The sequence below is a fragment of the Erithacus rubecula genome (assembly GCF_903797595.1).
Source record: "Erithacus rubecula genome assembly, chromosome: 16".
NCBI classification, from domain to species: Eukaryota; Metazoa; Chordata; class Aves; order Passeriformes; family Muscicapidae; genus Erithacus; species Erithacus rubecula.
The window spans coordinates 1,312,253-1,327,768 of NC_136668.1; the positions used below are offsets into that span (position 1 = coordinate 1,312,253).

The following is a 15,516-nucleotide window of genomic DNA, read 5'->3' on the forward strand; positions in this document are numbered from 1 at the left end:
AATGTGCTGTGGCCTGGATCCATCACTTACCCTGTGCTGCACAGGGCTTGTCGTTCAGGTGTTTCGGGCTGTCAAACCAAAATCAAATCAAAGTGGCAGTGAAAGGTGCTGCTGCAAAGATCCAGCACTGAATCCCCAGCCTTGGGGAGTTCTTCCATCTGCAAACAGAAATTTAGATATTGGAGCACAGGAAAGAATTGACTGTAAGACTTAGAACAGCCAATTAAATCATACAATGTGCTGCCAGCTTTCTCCTCCAGAAGGACATCAAGGGTTAGATCTCAACTCATTGCTTTCTCCCACACAATAAAACATCATTTTTACAGCTTCTCCTCGTTTCTCTTTGGCCAGCTCTCCCTCTGTCTGCTCACAGAATTGCTTTTTGTAGCACCGGGCTTTATAAACCACGTCAGGGTCCTGGAGCAGCAGAGACGTGCATGCCATTAGCATAACATTATTCCTGTCTATTCAAACACCCAGCCTGGCCCAATTTACCTCACTTATAACTTTCTCCCCCTCCTTAACAATAATCCTTTCATGAGCACAGAGCAACAATAACTCTTCTTATCGCCCTCTCTGCTCTGGAGCCCGGCAGGCAGGAGCTGCTTTGCTCAAAACCGGGTTTTTGCCTGGGGAAGCTTTCAGGAGCTGCTGCTTTAATCGATAATTAACCCTGTCCTCATCAGGGACCGCCTGCATCCCCTTTTGTTTCCCTCCTGATGGAGGTGCTGCCCTGCAGAAGGGGAGGAACATTTATGATCCCCTCCAGAGGAGGGTTTAGAGGGGATACAGCGGGATTTGATGGGGACTCTGCTCGTGATGCTGCAGAGCTGCCAAAAATCGTGTAAAACCCAGGGAAACACCCTAAAAATGTGTGAAACCTAGGGAAACGCCCTGAAAGTGTGCAAAACCCAGGGACACCCTAAAATCCTGTAAAACCCAGGGAAACAACCTAAAAGTGTGTAAAAACGGGGGAAACACCCTAAAATAGTGTGGAACACAGAGAAATACCCTAAAATCGAGTACAGTTGAGGGAAATGTCCTGAAAGTATATAAAAATCGGGGAAACACCCTGAAACTGCAAAACTGGGGGAAACCCCCTGAAATCGTGTAAAATCCAGGGAAACACCCTAAAAGTGTGTAAAAATGGGGGAAACCCCTTGAAATCGTGCAAAACCCAGGGAAACACACTGAAAGTGTGCACAACCCAGGGACACCCTAAAATCCTGTAAAACCCAGGGAAATACCCTAAAAGTGTGTAAAAACGGGGGAAACACCCTAAAATCGCGTAAAACCTAGGAAAACAACCTGAAAGTGTGCAAAAACGGGGAAAACATCCTAAAATAGTGTGAAACACAGGGAAAGACCCTAAAATTGCATAAAAGCCAGGGAAACGTCCTGAAAGTGTGCAAAATCAGGGGAATCACCCTAAAATCGCGTGAAAGCGAGGAAAAGGCCCTAAAATAGTGTAAAAGCCAGAGAAAGACCCCAAAGCCGTGCCAGACTGAGGGAGGCGCCCCGGCAGCCGCTGGGGATGGAGAAGAGCCAGGGCAGCATCACTGCGGGGGTGGGGTGGCAGAGCCCCCCGGCACCCTGCGCAGGGGGAAGGGGGGTCTCAGCCCCTCCGTGGGGAGATTTTGGGGGGCCCAGCACCCCCAGCCCCTCCGGCTGAGCGGGGACAGGCGGGGCCAGCGGCGGAGCGCAGCGCGGAGCAGCAGTGGGCTCTCGTGGTGGAGAGATCCAACTGCAGAGCGCTGGGGCTGCGCCTTCCCCGGGCTCCGAGGAGCCGGGAGCTCCGAGAAGGAGGCGCTGGAGGACACCCAGGACACACCCGGGTGGTTGGTGGTGGTGCTTGAGGATGAGCAGCTCAGCCTGGGTTGGAGCGGTGGCACAGGGAGGTCACCTCCAGCCGGTGTCATTTCCAGCCGGTGTCACCTCCAGCCGGTGTCACCTCCAGCCGGTGTCACCTGCTGTTTTCATGGAGATGAGCTCAGGGAGAGCCCGACCACCCCCAGGGAAGGTCCCTCCACCTTTTGCAGAGATCTGTAGCTGCTGTGGGAGGGGGAATCACGTCCTTCCTCCTGAGAAAGGACCCCCAGTTCCTTTAGGGAGCTGAGGATGGGGAAGGTTCTGCCCTGAGCACACCTCATGCTCATTCTCTCCTGCCGAGAAGGGAGTGACACTTCCAGAGAGCAAAGGCTGTCTTTGAAGCGCTGAAAAGTCATAGAATCATGGAATATCCCCAGTTGGAAGGACCATCAATCCAGCCCCTGGTCATCCTGACAATCCCACCCCGAGCATCCCTGGAGCTGCGTCCAAACCCTCCCGGCAGCCTCGGGCACTGGAAGGAGCTTTAAGATCTGCCTGGATCCTCCTCTTGCCCAGGCAACACCCCCAGCTCTCAGCCTGTCTCCATCAGAGAAAATAATTGGATTTGAAGAAGCCTCTTCACTCTCACTTCGAGCTGCCCTCGGCTCCCTGCTGTGTCATGGCACAGCTCCTGGTCCCAGGTACCACCGTGCCAGCCCGAAATGACAACGTTTGAAGATCTCCAGCTGTGCAGTGGAGCTCGAAATAACCTGGTGCTGCTGCTCTCTTCCAGGTGATGGACAGGAGAGCGGTACCTCCAGCACAGCTCTGCACTCCCGGGAGCTCAGGGTGTGCCCGTGCCCTGCTCTGCAGCCCCGAGAGCAGCTGAGCCAGGTTTGCCCTCCCGAAAATGGCATTTCCAGCTGCTCTGGGCACTGACAGCACGGGCAGGAGCTGGAGGAAGCATTACACACAGTGAATGCGTGAAGTGCTGTAAGAACTCAGTGTAGCCGAGGCTCTTTTTGAGCTTTAAGTGGAAGAGTTCAGGCACAGTCCAAACCTTCGAGGGAGAATTTTGTGCTCACAAACACCACGGGTCCATGGAGGTCCTGAAGCACGTCAGGAACCTGCCGGGGCGTGAACAGGAAACAGGAGGAGACACGTTTTGTTTTTAGCACCAGATCTCATTTCCCTGCCGGTGCTTCTGGCAAGTCTCAGCTCGATCCCGTTTTTCTTTACCATTTTCTTGCAGAGTTACTCTGTCTATCTCCCTCCACGGCAGTGATTTGCAGCTCAGCGATGCCTCTGCAGCATCCTCCTGCCAGCTGGGAGTGTTCTGATGGCTGGGGGTCACAGGCCGGGTCTGGAGGGATTTATCCCTGAAGAATCATAAATAATTCATGCAGGAGCTCCTCCAGCTCGTCCTGGGCAGGCCAGACCTGTCACCAGTGCTGGGATCTGCACAGCCAGACTGGGCACAGTGCTCAGGGCCTCACAGCCTGGTGACAGTGACTTCTCCTCCCAGCCTTTCCCTGAGCAAACTGGTGATCAAAACCCCACCTGGTCCGTGTCTTTGGAGAGAAAAATGAGTGGTTTGGAGGTTTGGAATCCTCGCAGCTGAGTGGTGGGGACGGCAGAAGTGGGGTCTGGCAGGTGGGTGTTGGAGTCAGGGGGAATTAATTTCCTGTGGTCAGTGATGGGTTAAACACGGGGCACTCAGGTAGATTGCCTTTTCTGCAGTTGGATTGGGAGGTGATGGGACAAGTAAGCCCCATGCAGGGCTCCTCGACGAACCCCCACAATCCTGGGTTTTTATTTATTTCCTTCCCCTTGTGATGTTCCAGCGCTGCTCTTCTGTTCCGCTCCATCCCTGAAAAGGAAAAGCATTAAAAAAAAAAAAAATTAAAAAACCACGAGCTGGAGGGATAACAGTCCCAGCAGAAGGAAGCGGTCTTCCCACCTCCCCTCCCAAAATCGGGCTCGGGCTGGAAGACATCGGCTGCTGCAGCCGGAGCCCCGCGGGCAGCAGAGCCGCCGCAGGGAGCGGGATCCGCGCTCCGGGACAGCCCGGGCTGCGCGGGAGGAAACGCGAGCACAAAGCAGGGAAATGACTTGGCAAAGGTCACCTGGAGCTGCGGACGAGCCCGGGAATAGCGCCGGGGCTCGGCCATCCCCATGGCACCGTCCCTTCCTCCCACCAGCTCCTGGCACTGCCGTGGCTTTGGTTATGCTGCTTTTTGGGGCATCAAAATTCTCCGTGATAAAGAAAAGTGATGGCAGCAGGGATGCGGGAGCCTCACCTGCGAAAAGCACAGCGGTGAGGGGAGCTGGGAGGGATGGGAATGGTGGGGAACAAGGGGTGCCCATCAAGGCTGGAAAAGCAGGAGGGGAGGGCGAGGTGGGCTCAGGACATCAAAGGCTGCTGGAGGCTGTCTGAGAGGTGTGGGGACACAAAAATGATGTGGCTGGTCGGGCTACAACCACACCTTGAGGATGCTCCATAAGGAAAACTCCCTGTACTGAACGGCTTCAGCCACCTAGAGACCAAAGCAAACCCAGCCTGGGATCTGGGGGCTCGGCAGGCTCAGGAGGAACCCGAGGAACATCTCCAGGCTGTGCTAGCTGTGTGTGCACAGCTAGCCAGCTGTGCTGACATCAGAGCAACAGCTGGGCAGCCTCAAGGTGTGGGCTCGGGGTGAGGTGCTGAAATAAGGCCGAGCAGGGGTGACGCCAGGGAGATCAGTGCTGAGCCAAGCTGGGATGGAGCCCGTGCCAAGACTGGGAGCAGCCAGGACAGACGGATGCAGGGACGGACACGGGTCGTGCCTGCCAGCGCCTCCCTCCTTCCCTCGGGCCCTCCCGGCCGGGTTTGGTGTGGCCACGCTCCTGCTGATTCATCGTTTTGGCCAGCTGGGTCTGGTGATTCATCACCTTTGTGCTGGGAAAGGTGACTTGGGCACATCGACCTCCGAAGACAGAGCAAGGAGCAGGGATGGCCCTTGGATTTAGGCAAGATGAGAATATGTTAATGTCTGAGATGTGAAAGCGTGGGGAACAAGGTTTTGGATCAATGCTGGAGCTGGAGTCCATCACCTGTTCCTGAAGAAGAGGTTTGTGGAGGGTCGGGCACTGTAGGAATCGCAGCTTCTGTGCTCTGCAGGTGACAGGGGTGTCGCGCTGGGATCGGAGGGCACTTCCACACCCTGCCCCCCACGAGCCCCCACCCCGCCCCGGCATTGTACCAGCCCGGTCCTCCCTTTTCCTGTAGGTGTGGTTTCCATAGGATGTCCATCCCCAGCCCGGCCAGCCCGGCTGCTCCGGGGACGGTCCCTCCGCTCCGGGCTGTCCCGGCCCGGGGAGCTCCGGTGATGGCAGCGCGGGGCACGGCCGCCAGCCCCGCTTGCGACATCCCTCTGGCAAGCTCTGTCCGGAGCCCGCTCCACCCGGGCATGGGAGAGGATGGCTCGGCGCTGCAGTGGCCCTGAGGACGCCGCGGGGATGCGGTGGCCGGCGGGACAGCCGGTGGCAGCGCGGCGGAGCCGCGGGGGCTCTGCGGGCAGCGTGCTGGGGCTGAGCCGCTCGGCGCTGCCGCTGCCGGCGCTCTGGTGGTGGTACCTGTTCCTGAGCGCCGACGCCCAGGAGGTGGCCACGTTCACCGTGCAGTACCGCGTGCTGGAGGAGGTGCCCCCGGGCACCGTCATAGGGAGCCTGGCCGAGCACTTCGAGGGTGCTGAGAGCGGCGAGGCGGCCGAGACCTTCCAGCTGATGGAGACCCCCGGCAGGTTCCCTGTGCATGTGGGCAGCGGGGACGGGGTGCTCAGCACGGCCGGGAGGGTGGACAGGGAGCAGCTGTGCCGCCACAGTGATCCCTGCTGGGTGTCCTTCGACGTGCTGGCCGCCCAGAGCCCGGCCCTGATCCACGTGGAGGTTCAGGTGATGGACGTCAACGACAACGCGCCGCGCTTCCCCACGGCCGAGCTGGAGCTGGAGATGTCAGAGAGCGCGTCCCTGCGCACGCGGATCCCGCTGGACCGAGCCCTGGACGCCGACGCCGGCCCCAATGCCCGCTGCTCCTACGCCCTCTCCCCCAGCCAACACTTCGCTCTGGAGGTGGTCTCCGGCTCCGATGGGACGAGGCACGCCGAGCTCGTGGTGGTGAAGGAGGTGGACAGGGAGCTGCACTCCTCCTTCGACCTGGTGCTGACGGCCACCGACCACGGGGAGCCGCCGAAATCAGGGACCGCTTTGATTAAAATCATCGTCCTGGACTCCAACGACAACAGCCCCGTGTTTGCAGAGAGCTCCCTGACGGTGGAGGTTTGGGAGGACGCGCAGCCTGGCACTCTCCTGGTGACGGTCACGGCCACTGACCCCGACCAGGGTCCCAACGGGGAGATCGAGTACAGCCTGAGCAGGCACGCGCCCCCTGAGGTGCTGAGCACCTTCAGCGTCGACGCCCGCACGGGCAGCGTGCTCCTCAGGCTGCCTCTGGACTACGAGGAGACCCAGGCCTATGAGCTGGACGTGCAGGCGCGGGACCTGGGCGCCAACCCCATCCCGGCGCACTGCAAGGTCCTGGTCAGGGTGCTGGATGTCAATGACAACGCTCCCGATGTCCACGTCACCTGGGCCGCGCGCGAGCCCGTGCTGTCCGAGGCCCTCCCCAAGGACAGCTTCGTGGCCTTGGTGACAGCCAGCGACCCCGACTCGGGGAGCAACGGGCAGGTGCTCTGCTCCCTCAGCCAGGGCTATGAGCACTTCAGGCTGAAGAGAACCAACAGTCACAGCTTCGCGCTGCTGACCAACGCCTCGCTGGACCGCGAGCGGCGCGCCGAGTACAACCTGACGCTGGTGGTGCGGGACATGGGGGAGCTGTCGCTGGCCGTGCTGAAACACCTCACCATCTGCATCAGTGATGTCAATGACAACGCCCCTGCCTTCGAAAAGGCTGCCTACGAGGCTGCTGTGGCTGAGAACAGCGACACTCCTGCCTTCCTGCTCGCTGTCCGTGCCACCGACCCCGACCTGGGCTTCAATGGCAAGGTCACCTACAGGATGCTGGACCCCTCTGCTCTGGGGCTGGTCTCGGTCGACCCCATCACTGGGGATGTTTTTGCCCTCCAAGCTTTTGATTACGAGCAGGTGAGGAGCCTGGAGTTCCTGGTGACAGCGGAGGATGGAGGCCATCCCAAGCTGGCATCCAACATCTCTGTCAGGCTGGCTGTGCTCGACCGGAACGACAACGCACCCGTCATCACCTGGCCAGCGCTGGTGGGAGGGGTGGCCACGCTCCCTGTGCTGGTCAATGTGGACACTGGGTGCTGCTGGGTGGTCCCTGGGAATGGGAGCACCCAGGGGACTGCAGCAGTGACCAATTCCACTCCCGTGTCGTGCCCTGGCAGCCCCCTCCTGTTCACCATCGTGGCCAGGGATGTGGACTCCGGCATCAACGGGGCTCTCCGCTATGATCTGGTGGGTGGGGACGATGCCGGGCTCTTCACCCTGGACCCCCTCCTGGGGCAGGTGTCCCTCAACTCCAGCAATGCCAGCAGCCTGGCAGGCAGCCAGCGGGAGCTGCTGGTGCGGGTGAGCGACCAGGGGGACACCCCCCTGCAGAGCCTGGCCCGGCTCCGTTTGCTTTTCCGGCGGCACGGGTCCTTCTCCAAGATGTCAGCGCGGGATCCGGGCTGGCCCAGCCTGCCCGTGCTGCTGCTGATCTGCCTGGCCGCTCTGCTGGGCGGCTGCCTGCTGCTGCTGGCGCTGACCCTGTCCCTGCGCAAGAAGGACAAGAAGGACGGCATGGCTTACAACTGCCGGGAGGCAGAGGACGCCCGCAGGCAGCAGCAGCTCAAGAAGCCGCACAGGCAGATCCAGAAGGCTGATATCCACCTGGTCCCTCTGCTCCGGGGACGCCCCCGGGAGCCTGAGCCCCCCCAGCCCTGCCAGGAGGAGCAGCCTGGCACGGCCAGCCCCGCGTCCCCACAGGCTCCCCTCCACCTCACACCCACTCTCTACAGGACCCTGAGGAATCAGAGGACACAAAAAGGCTCCGAGGAGCAGCAGGGCACCTTGGAGCTGCCCATCCTGCAGCGCCGGCCGTGCCAGCCCCACCGACCCAAACACCCGGGGAAGGAGGCTGTGACCCCCCCCGAGGCGCCGCTGCACGGCAAGAGCTTGGTGAAGCCACCCATGGGAGAGCCCCAGGTGCCACCTGAGCCAGCCCTGGGTGCAGGGGGAGCGGGGCAGCCCCAGCCCCACCAGCAGATCCTCAGGAGCCTGGTCCGGCTGTCGCTGGTGGCCCTGGCGGAGCAGAGCCCCAGCGGGGAGTTCGCCATGGAGTCGCCCCCAGTGCAGGTAGGAGCTGCTCCAGCATTCCCGGGGTGTGGCACCCCAGCCCTGCCGTGCCCACCCTGGGGTGCTGGGAATGTGCAGCCTGATGGTCTCAGGTTGGTCTTTTCCCCCAAGCCTGGGTAGGGTGAACAGCCCTCCCCTCCCCACCCAGAAAGGGTCACCCCAGCAGGACACAGGGAGCAGGGCTGGCACAGGGGGAAGGGACAATCCCATGGGCAGCAGGGAACGGCAGGAGGGCTGCAGGGGAAGCTCAGGGGCCCAGGTGGGCTGCCATGGGCTTGTTTTTCCCTCGGTGTGGGGATGCTGAGCCATCTGCAGGAGGAGGAAATGCTATAAAAAGGCCGGGGGGGGGGGGGGGGGGGGGGCTCTTGGGGATGTCCTGGCAGGAAGCAGCTTGAGTGGCCAGCCCGGGGCTCAACAGGCTTTTCCTGCCTTGCAGCAAATCTCCCAGCTGCTCTCCCTGCTGCACCAGGGCCAGTTCCAGCCCAAAACAAACTACAGGGGAAACAAGTACACGGCCAAGAACGGCAGCAGGTAAGGCTGGCTCCCAGCACTTCCCTTCCCTGCTGCAGCCCCAGCAGCACAGAAACACACAAGGAATAACCTCATCCCAGAGACTGGAGGCTCTCCCTGCAGGGGCTGGTGGTGCTCCTCTGGTCCTGGCTCCCAGTGGTATCCAGCCACTCTTTGCCTCCTTCCTGGGGCACATTTGGCACCTCCATCCTCACCTGAGCTCCTCCATCACCATGAACCATCCCTTGCCAAGAGCTCTGGTGGTTCTGGGTGCTCAGGAGCACAGAGGGGCCCAGCTCTGGAGGCAGCAGCGCAAGGATGAGTGTTCTCACGGCCCTGGACACTTTCTTAGTGCCTGGCAACATGAGTTTGGGACCCCTGACCCTGTGCCAGGGGGCAGATGAGTGAGGAACTGCAGCAGGGCTGGAAACACCCAGATATCCCAGCTGTGTGCCACAGATAGCCCCAAACTCCATGGTGTTCCCATTAAATGATGTTGTGTGCTCTGGGTGCACAGTCCTGAGTCTTCATCACTGCCTTGCCATGTTCCCCTGTCCCCAGATGGCCAGGCCATGGGCAGACAGATTTCTGCACCTTTGTCACCCACAGCTGCAGAGGATGGAGAGGGAGGGAGAGCAGCTCCAGTGTATCTGGGGTGCTCCTCACCTGGCCCTGCAGGAGGGAAGCTCCTCTGAATTCATGGGGAGGAGCCAGCAGGTCCCTGTTTGCTCAGGGTATGCCCCTGGATCCCTGGAAATGTTCCAGACCAGGCTGGATGGGGTTTGGAGCAACCTGGGGTTGTGGAGAGTATCCCTGCCCATGGCAAGGGTGGCACTGGATGGGCTTTAAGGTCTCTCCCAACCCTCCTGTGCTGCCACGATCTTGCTGCAGAAGGATAAAAACCCTTTTGGGCAAGAAATGTGGAGCAAACCCCCAAAACTCATTAACTGATGGGCACTGAAAATGCCCTCGGTTCTGTGAGCAATGCACGGGAGGGTGCCCGGGGCATTTTGGGGACATGGAGCCCCTTCCAAGGGCTCACTGGGGCTGGGGGCTGCAGTGACCTGGGTGTTGTGACCCCTGGCAGGGCTGCAGGGCTGGACACGGGGCTGGACACAGGGCTGGACATGGGGCTGGACACAGACTGCCTGAGCACCAAGGACAGCGGGCACGGCGAGAGTGAGGCCGGCGACCGCGACTGCGACAGCGCCTTCGAGCTCTCGGTGCAGCAGCTGGTGGGAGAGGAGCTGGAGACCCTCCTGGAGCCACAGGCAGGTGAGGTGACCCCCTGGGGCTCAGGGGACCCAGCTGGCCAGGGCACATCACACTCTGCAGCAGCTCTGGCAGGGGCAGTTGGATTTTGGGTTTTAACATGTGGTTATGGCTGGTCTTCCCTCCCACGGATGTGTCTGCTGTGGTTTAGGGTTTAGTGATCTGTGGCTTGATCTCTGTGGTCCAGTTTCACATTCCCATTCTGCTCTGAGCTCTCCCTTTGTTGGTCCAGTTTCACATTCCCATTCTGCTCTGAGCTCTCCCTTCATGGTCTCCTGGTCCATGCAGAGTGAGAAAGGTGGACACATGTCCTTGTCAAAGCCCTCAAGATGTTATCTACCCTCAGAGCCCCACTGGGCTCCTCTTTCCTCTTCATCTCCTGTGATCAACCCACTGCTAATTTTATCTTTTTGGGAGTTGTGAACAGAATTGTGTATGGTATTGAGGATCCACTGGGGGTACAAGGAGGTTTTCTGGTTTGTTCCTCATTCCTGTCCTGCCCAAGCTCCACACTGAGCCCTGTTTGTTGTGAGTCCCAAATCCCCCCTCTGCGTGGAGGGAGAGCCATCAACACATGACAGCTTGTTGTTCCCTGGGACAATTATCTGAGAGTTGGTGACACAGAAATTCACCAGCCATGCTCTGCTCATGGCACTCAGCATTATCAGGTCCTCAGCAGCCCTCTGCTCTTGGGTGTTTTAGTGGAGTCAACACCAGCATTGTCCCCTTTCCATGTCATTTATCACTGTGTTGAGCAGATACTCTGGGACTCTGCTAATGACCTCCCTTGGTGAGGAAGATTAATTATTCCTACCCTCACTTCCCAGCTTTTAACACATATTAGTCCCTACAGAACCTGGCTGTAAATTCAGGTCCCCTGCAAGCCTGACTGCTGCTGTTCCACCAGCTCAGGTGACCTCTGCCTTCACAGAATTGAATTCTGGAATGGTTTGGGTTGAAAGGGACCTTAAAAATCATCCCAATCCTCCCCTGTCATGGCAGGGACACCTCCCATTGTCCCAGGCTGCCCCAATCCCCAATGTCCAACCTGGTCTTGGGCACTGCTAGGGATCCAGGGGCTGCTCTGGGCACCTGTGCCAGCCCTGCCCATCCTCCCAGGGAACAATTCCTGCCCAAAATCCCATCCGTCCCTGCCCTCTGGCAGTGGGAGCCATTCCCTGTGTCCAGACCCTTGTCCAGAGTCATCCAGGACTCTCCATCTAGCCCTTCCAGATTTCCAGAGCACAGTTCTCCATGTGACAATGTCAGGTGGCTCCTCTGGGAGCAGCAGCTCCAGGGCTCTCTCTGCTGAGCCTTGCACAGAAGGATTCCTCTGAATCTGCCTGGGCTGGAATCACCTTCACACACTTAAAAACTCCTGTCACCATTTCCACCTCCCCTCCCTCTGATCCTGCATTCATTTGAAGCAGTAGTTAATGAACAGCAGCTAATAAACCAGGCAATTTCATATCTGAGTTCCTCTGGCACTCCGGGGTGAATACCATCTGGGTCTGACATTTTCTACATGTTCCTTTTATTGATTTGTTCTAAAAATCTCCTCTCCTGGCATTTCAATTTGAAAGAGTTGGGCTGACTCACGTCCTGTAGCAGAAATTTCATTGTGGAGCCTCCGTGCTCCTCCACAGAAGAGAAACTCATTGAGTTTTGCTGCTGGGGTGGTTTGTATTCCAGAGCTGGGCATTTTTGGTGTTCTTCCTTTAGGACAGAACTTGCTGCTTCTCCCTCTTTGCCTCCCTGCTCTTTTATTCCTGTAAGAAGCAAACTAAACAAAGGTTGAGACCTAAAAGTTTCTTCAGATCCCAAGGTTCTGCAGCCAAGAGCAGGGAGAAAAGGGGAGCCCAGCTCCATCCCAGATGGACACACCCTGATCCCAGAAAAGGGACTGGTGGAGCTACCCAGCAGCTCTGGGTGCAGCCCTGCCCACACAAGGAGAGAAAATCTGGCCTGTGGAGAGAATGATCCATGAAGGTGATTCTTGGATCTGATATGAAAAAAACTAAAGTCCAAAGTCCTGGAATTCCACAGGATCTTTAGGGCTGGAAAAGCTGTCCCAGACCAGCACTGCCATGTCCACAGTGACCTGTGTCCCCAGTGCCACATGGCAGTGCCATTCCTGCTCCTTGCCAGAAGGGAATGCTGAGGCTGGGTGGCATCCTGCTGGCCATGCCCAGAGGCTGCTCTGTTCCAAGGTACCAGACCTTCCCAGGAGCCCAGACCTGCCAAACCTTCCCCAAACCTTCCCCAAACCTTCCCCAAACCTTCTCCAAACCTTCCCCAAACCTTCTCTAAACCTTCCCCAAACCTTCTCCAAACCTTCCCCAAACCTTCTCCAAACCTTCCCCAAACCTTCCCCAGGAGCCCAGACCTGCCAAACTTTCCTCAGGAGCCCAGACCAGCCAAACCTTCCCCAAATCTTCCCCAGGAGCCGAGACCAGCCAAACCTTCCCCAAATCTTCCCCAGGAGCCCAGACCAGCCAAACCTTCCCCAAATCTTCCCCAAGAGCCCAGACCTTTCAAACCTTCCCCAAACCTTCCCCAAGAGCCCAGACCAGCCAAACCTTTCCCAAACCTTCCCCAAACCTTCCCCAGGAACCCACAACTTCCAAACTTTCCCCAAACCTTCCCCAGGATCCCAGACCTCCCATACTTTCCCCAAACCTTCCCCAGGATCCCAGATCTTCCGAGCTCCTTCCTCCTCTCTCAGACACAAACAGAGCCATGGCCTTGCATCCTGAGAGGGAGGAAGGAAGCACTGCTGGTGCTCAGGAGCATCCTAGCAGCTGGCTGAGGCTGCCTGGGCCTTTGTGCTGCTCCCAGGGGGGGCACTGCAGTCCCAGGCAGCTCTGGGATCGGTGATGCTGCGGGATGAACTCCCAGCACCGTCTGTTAGCTCTGATCCCCCAGCACTCCCAGCAGCAGATGAAAGATAGAACTTTATGGATGATAAAAACAACCCCTGCTCCCCAAACACCATTAAAACAAGGCAGTAAAGAGTTATTGGTCAAATTAAACATACCTAATGATGAGGTTTTCGTGGCCCAGCTCTCCCTGCAGAGAGCAGACCAGTTGTGCCCTGCTCCAGAGCTGAGGCAGACAAATATTCAGGGAATGAAGTGGCTTCTTGCAGCCTGGGGAGGAGAGACCTGCATGTTTTACAGCAAAACCTGCAGCACACTTGGGTGGTGTCTCCAGGAGCAGTCACTATGACTCAAATACTGAGACATGAAACTCTGGATGTGAAGCAACACAAAAGAATTTTGGGGCTCCAACTGAAACAAAAATCGAAGGGATGTGCCGTCCCTTCTCTCCTTGCAGGATGGAGTCCCAGCTCTCCCCCCTAGCCCACCCCAGGGCAGTTGTTTTCTGGAGAAAAAGGAGCAGTTGTTTGGCTGGCTGAGGAAGGAGCCTTGTCTCAGTCTCTGGCTGCAGATCCCTGGTCCCAGCTGTGGCAGGGTGTTGATCACCCTCTGGAATCAGCAGGATGAGAGCATTGCAATGGAGACCCTCCTTCCAGATGCCACTTTTTAATCACACCCACACAATTATTATTCCAGTGACACCAGATATTGCCACCCTGGGACTGCTGGGTTTTGTTCCCAGTCAGGTTCTGCTGCTCCCAATGCCTTTCCCAAAGCAGGTGGTTGCTCTGAGCCCCCCTGAGGGTCTGGATGTGCTTTGGGAAGGAACAATGAGGGGCTGGACTGCAGCCTCTGTGCACCACAGCACGGACTCTTGTTTACCAGCTGCCTCAAACAACAAGAATCCCTGTTCCCCTTCCTGCTGTCTGACGAGGAAGCTATTCCAGGCTCTCCCTGCTATTGGGTCCTTCCTTTATTTTCCAGGAGATGTTTATTCATGGACAGCTATAATCACTTCTTCTCTTGCCAGCACTATTTTAAGCACAAAGATTTCCTCTGCTGGTGCTTATCTCCTCAAAATAATGACAGGTTGCAGTCAGATCCCTGGAGAGCATTTGCTTCCTTAGGAGCAGCAACCCCCAGCTCTTGGGGTCTCCATTGTGTCAGCCTGGATCACTCCTGGTTTCATCTCCAGAGTTTTCCCTGCTGGTGTGGTTTCAGCTCCCTCTCCCACAGATGAATAATCAGATTTGTGTGTAATTCCCCTAATCAGACCCAGGAACAATCCACCCTGCCAGCAGGGAACACCCTGACCAATCCTCTGTGTGATTCCAGTTGCCCATTTTGGGCCACAATCGAATTACTGGTGCACTAAGGAGCCTGCCCCAGCCCCCAGCCCAGGCTCCTCCTGCTCCTCAGCTGTTTCCAATCGAGCAACAACTACTTTAGAGCTCAATTGTTTGGTCCCAGTCTCCAACCATCCAGCTGTGCATTTTAGAATCCAGAATTTCATTCTAGTATTATTGTTTTCTCAATAACCCACTTCTTTTCGGTCTCAATCTGCCTCCTTAGCAGCAAATTCCCACCCTGGAGTGACCCTGAAGGGAAGTCCACTATCTCTGTGTCCAACACTTCCCCCTGGAAAGCTTTTCATTGTCTGCTCCCCTTCAGCCATTCTAAAACCCCCTCTCTCAGGCTTTCCTAACAATTTAGTGCAGTGCCAATTGAGACTGCAACAAATGAGAATGCACTGCTATTCTAATGGTTATTACATTAAAAACAAAACAAAACCCCCACTAGTTTCAAAGCAGTTCTACTTTATTTGGCTTTTTTGATCTGCTGGTTTGCACAGTGTCACCGGTGATCTGTTTACGACCGGCTGAATTTAGATATTTTCATTCATCAATATTTCTATTAATTTCTTTTCCCCCTCCTTTTCCCTGCTGTGCTGTCCCTCCCCAGAGCTGGCCCTCAAGAGGCTGACAGCTGCAGACCCAGAGTGGGTGGCCCGGCTGTCCCTGCCCCTGACCAGCAGCTACAAGGACAACATCTTCTCACCGGACTCAGCCTGCTCCCCCGAGGACCAGGAGGCTGCAAGGCAGGAGAAGCCCAGGACCTTTGAGACCTTTGGCAAAGGTGCTGGTGCTGCCCCTGGCGGCTCTGGGACGAGGCTGGCCAGCACCTTCCTGTCAGAGATGAGCAGCCTGTTTGAGATGATCCTGTCCCAGAAGGTGCAGGTGCACGGCGAGGCGGGGCTGCTGCGGCAGCTCTCGGCCCGTGGGCACAGCCTGGGGCTCGGGGATGCTGCTGCAGGCCTGTAGCAGGGAGAGAACAGCCAGAGCTTTGGGGTGCCCAAACTCCCCCCAGCCCAGCAGGGTCACTGCATAACCCGTGCCCAGACAGGTGTTTCTTCACCCTGCCTCGCCCCATGGGATTTCTGATTCAGGTTTAGTTGCCCTCCACCTGCCTGGCCTTGCCTTCCTCCTCTCCCACCCTGCTCTCCCATCCCAGCCAGCAGCAGGGGAGCCCTTTCCTCCCAGGACAGGCCCAGGCAAGGGGGTTGTGAGAACAAGCACAGCACAGTGAGATACATCCATGTGATCACACACTGTGAAAATACCTGTCATGGACACGGTTGCAGCTGGGCTCCGGGGCTTCAGTTATTTAAATAAAACCTTTTTTTCTAACACTA

The 15,516-nt window shown here is 57.5% G+C and overlaps 1 protein-coding gene across 1 annotated transcript; it reads left to right on the top strand.

Moving 5' to 3' along the window:
- The first annotated feature begins 5,065 nt into the window (after nucleotides 1-5,065).
- PCDH12 (protocadherin 12) lies at nucleotides 5,066-15,516 on the top strand. Its single transcript, XM_079319746.1, has 4 exons — nucleotides 5,066-8,163; nucleotides 8,600-8,694; nucleotides 9,761-9,948; nucleotides 14,787-15,516. The coding sequence occupies exons 1-4, from the start codon at nucleotides 5,269-5,271 to the stop codon at nucleotides 15,143-15,145; spliced, it is 3,537 nt and encodes a 1,178-aa protein (XP_079175872.1). The 5' UTR covers nucleotides 5,066-5,268; the 3' UTR covers nucleotides 15,146-15,516.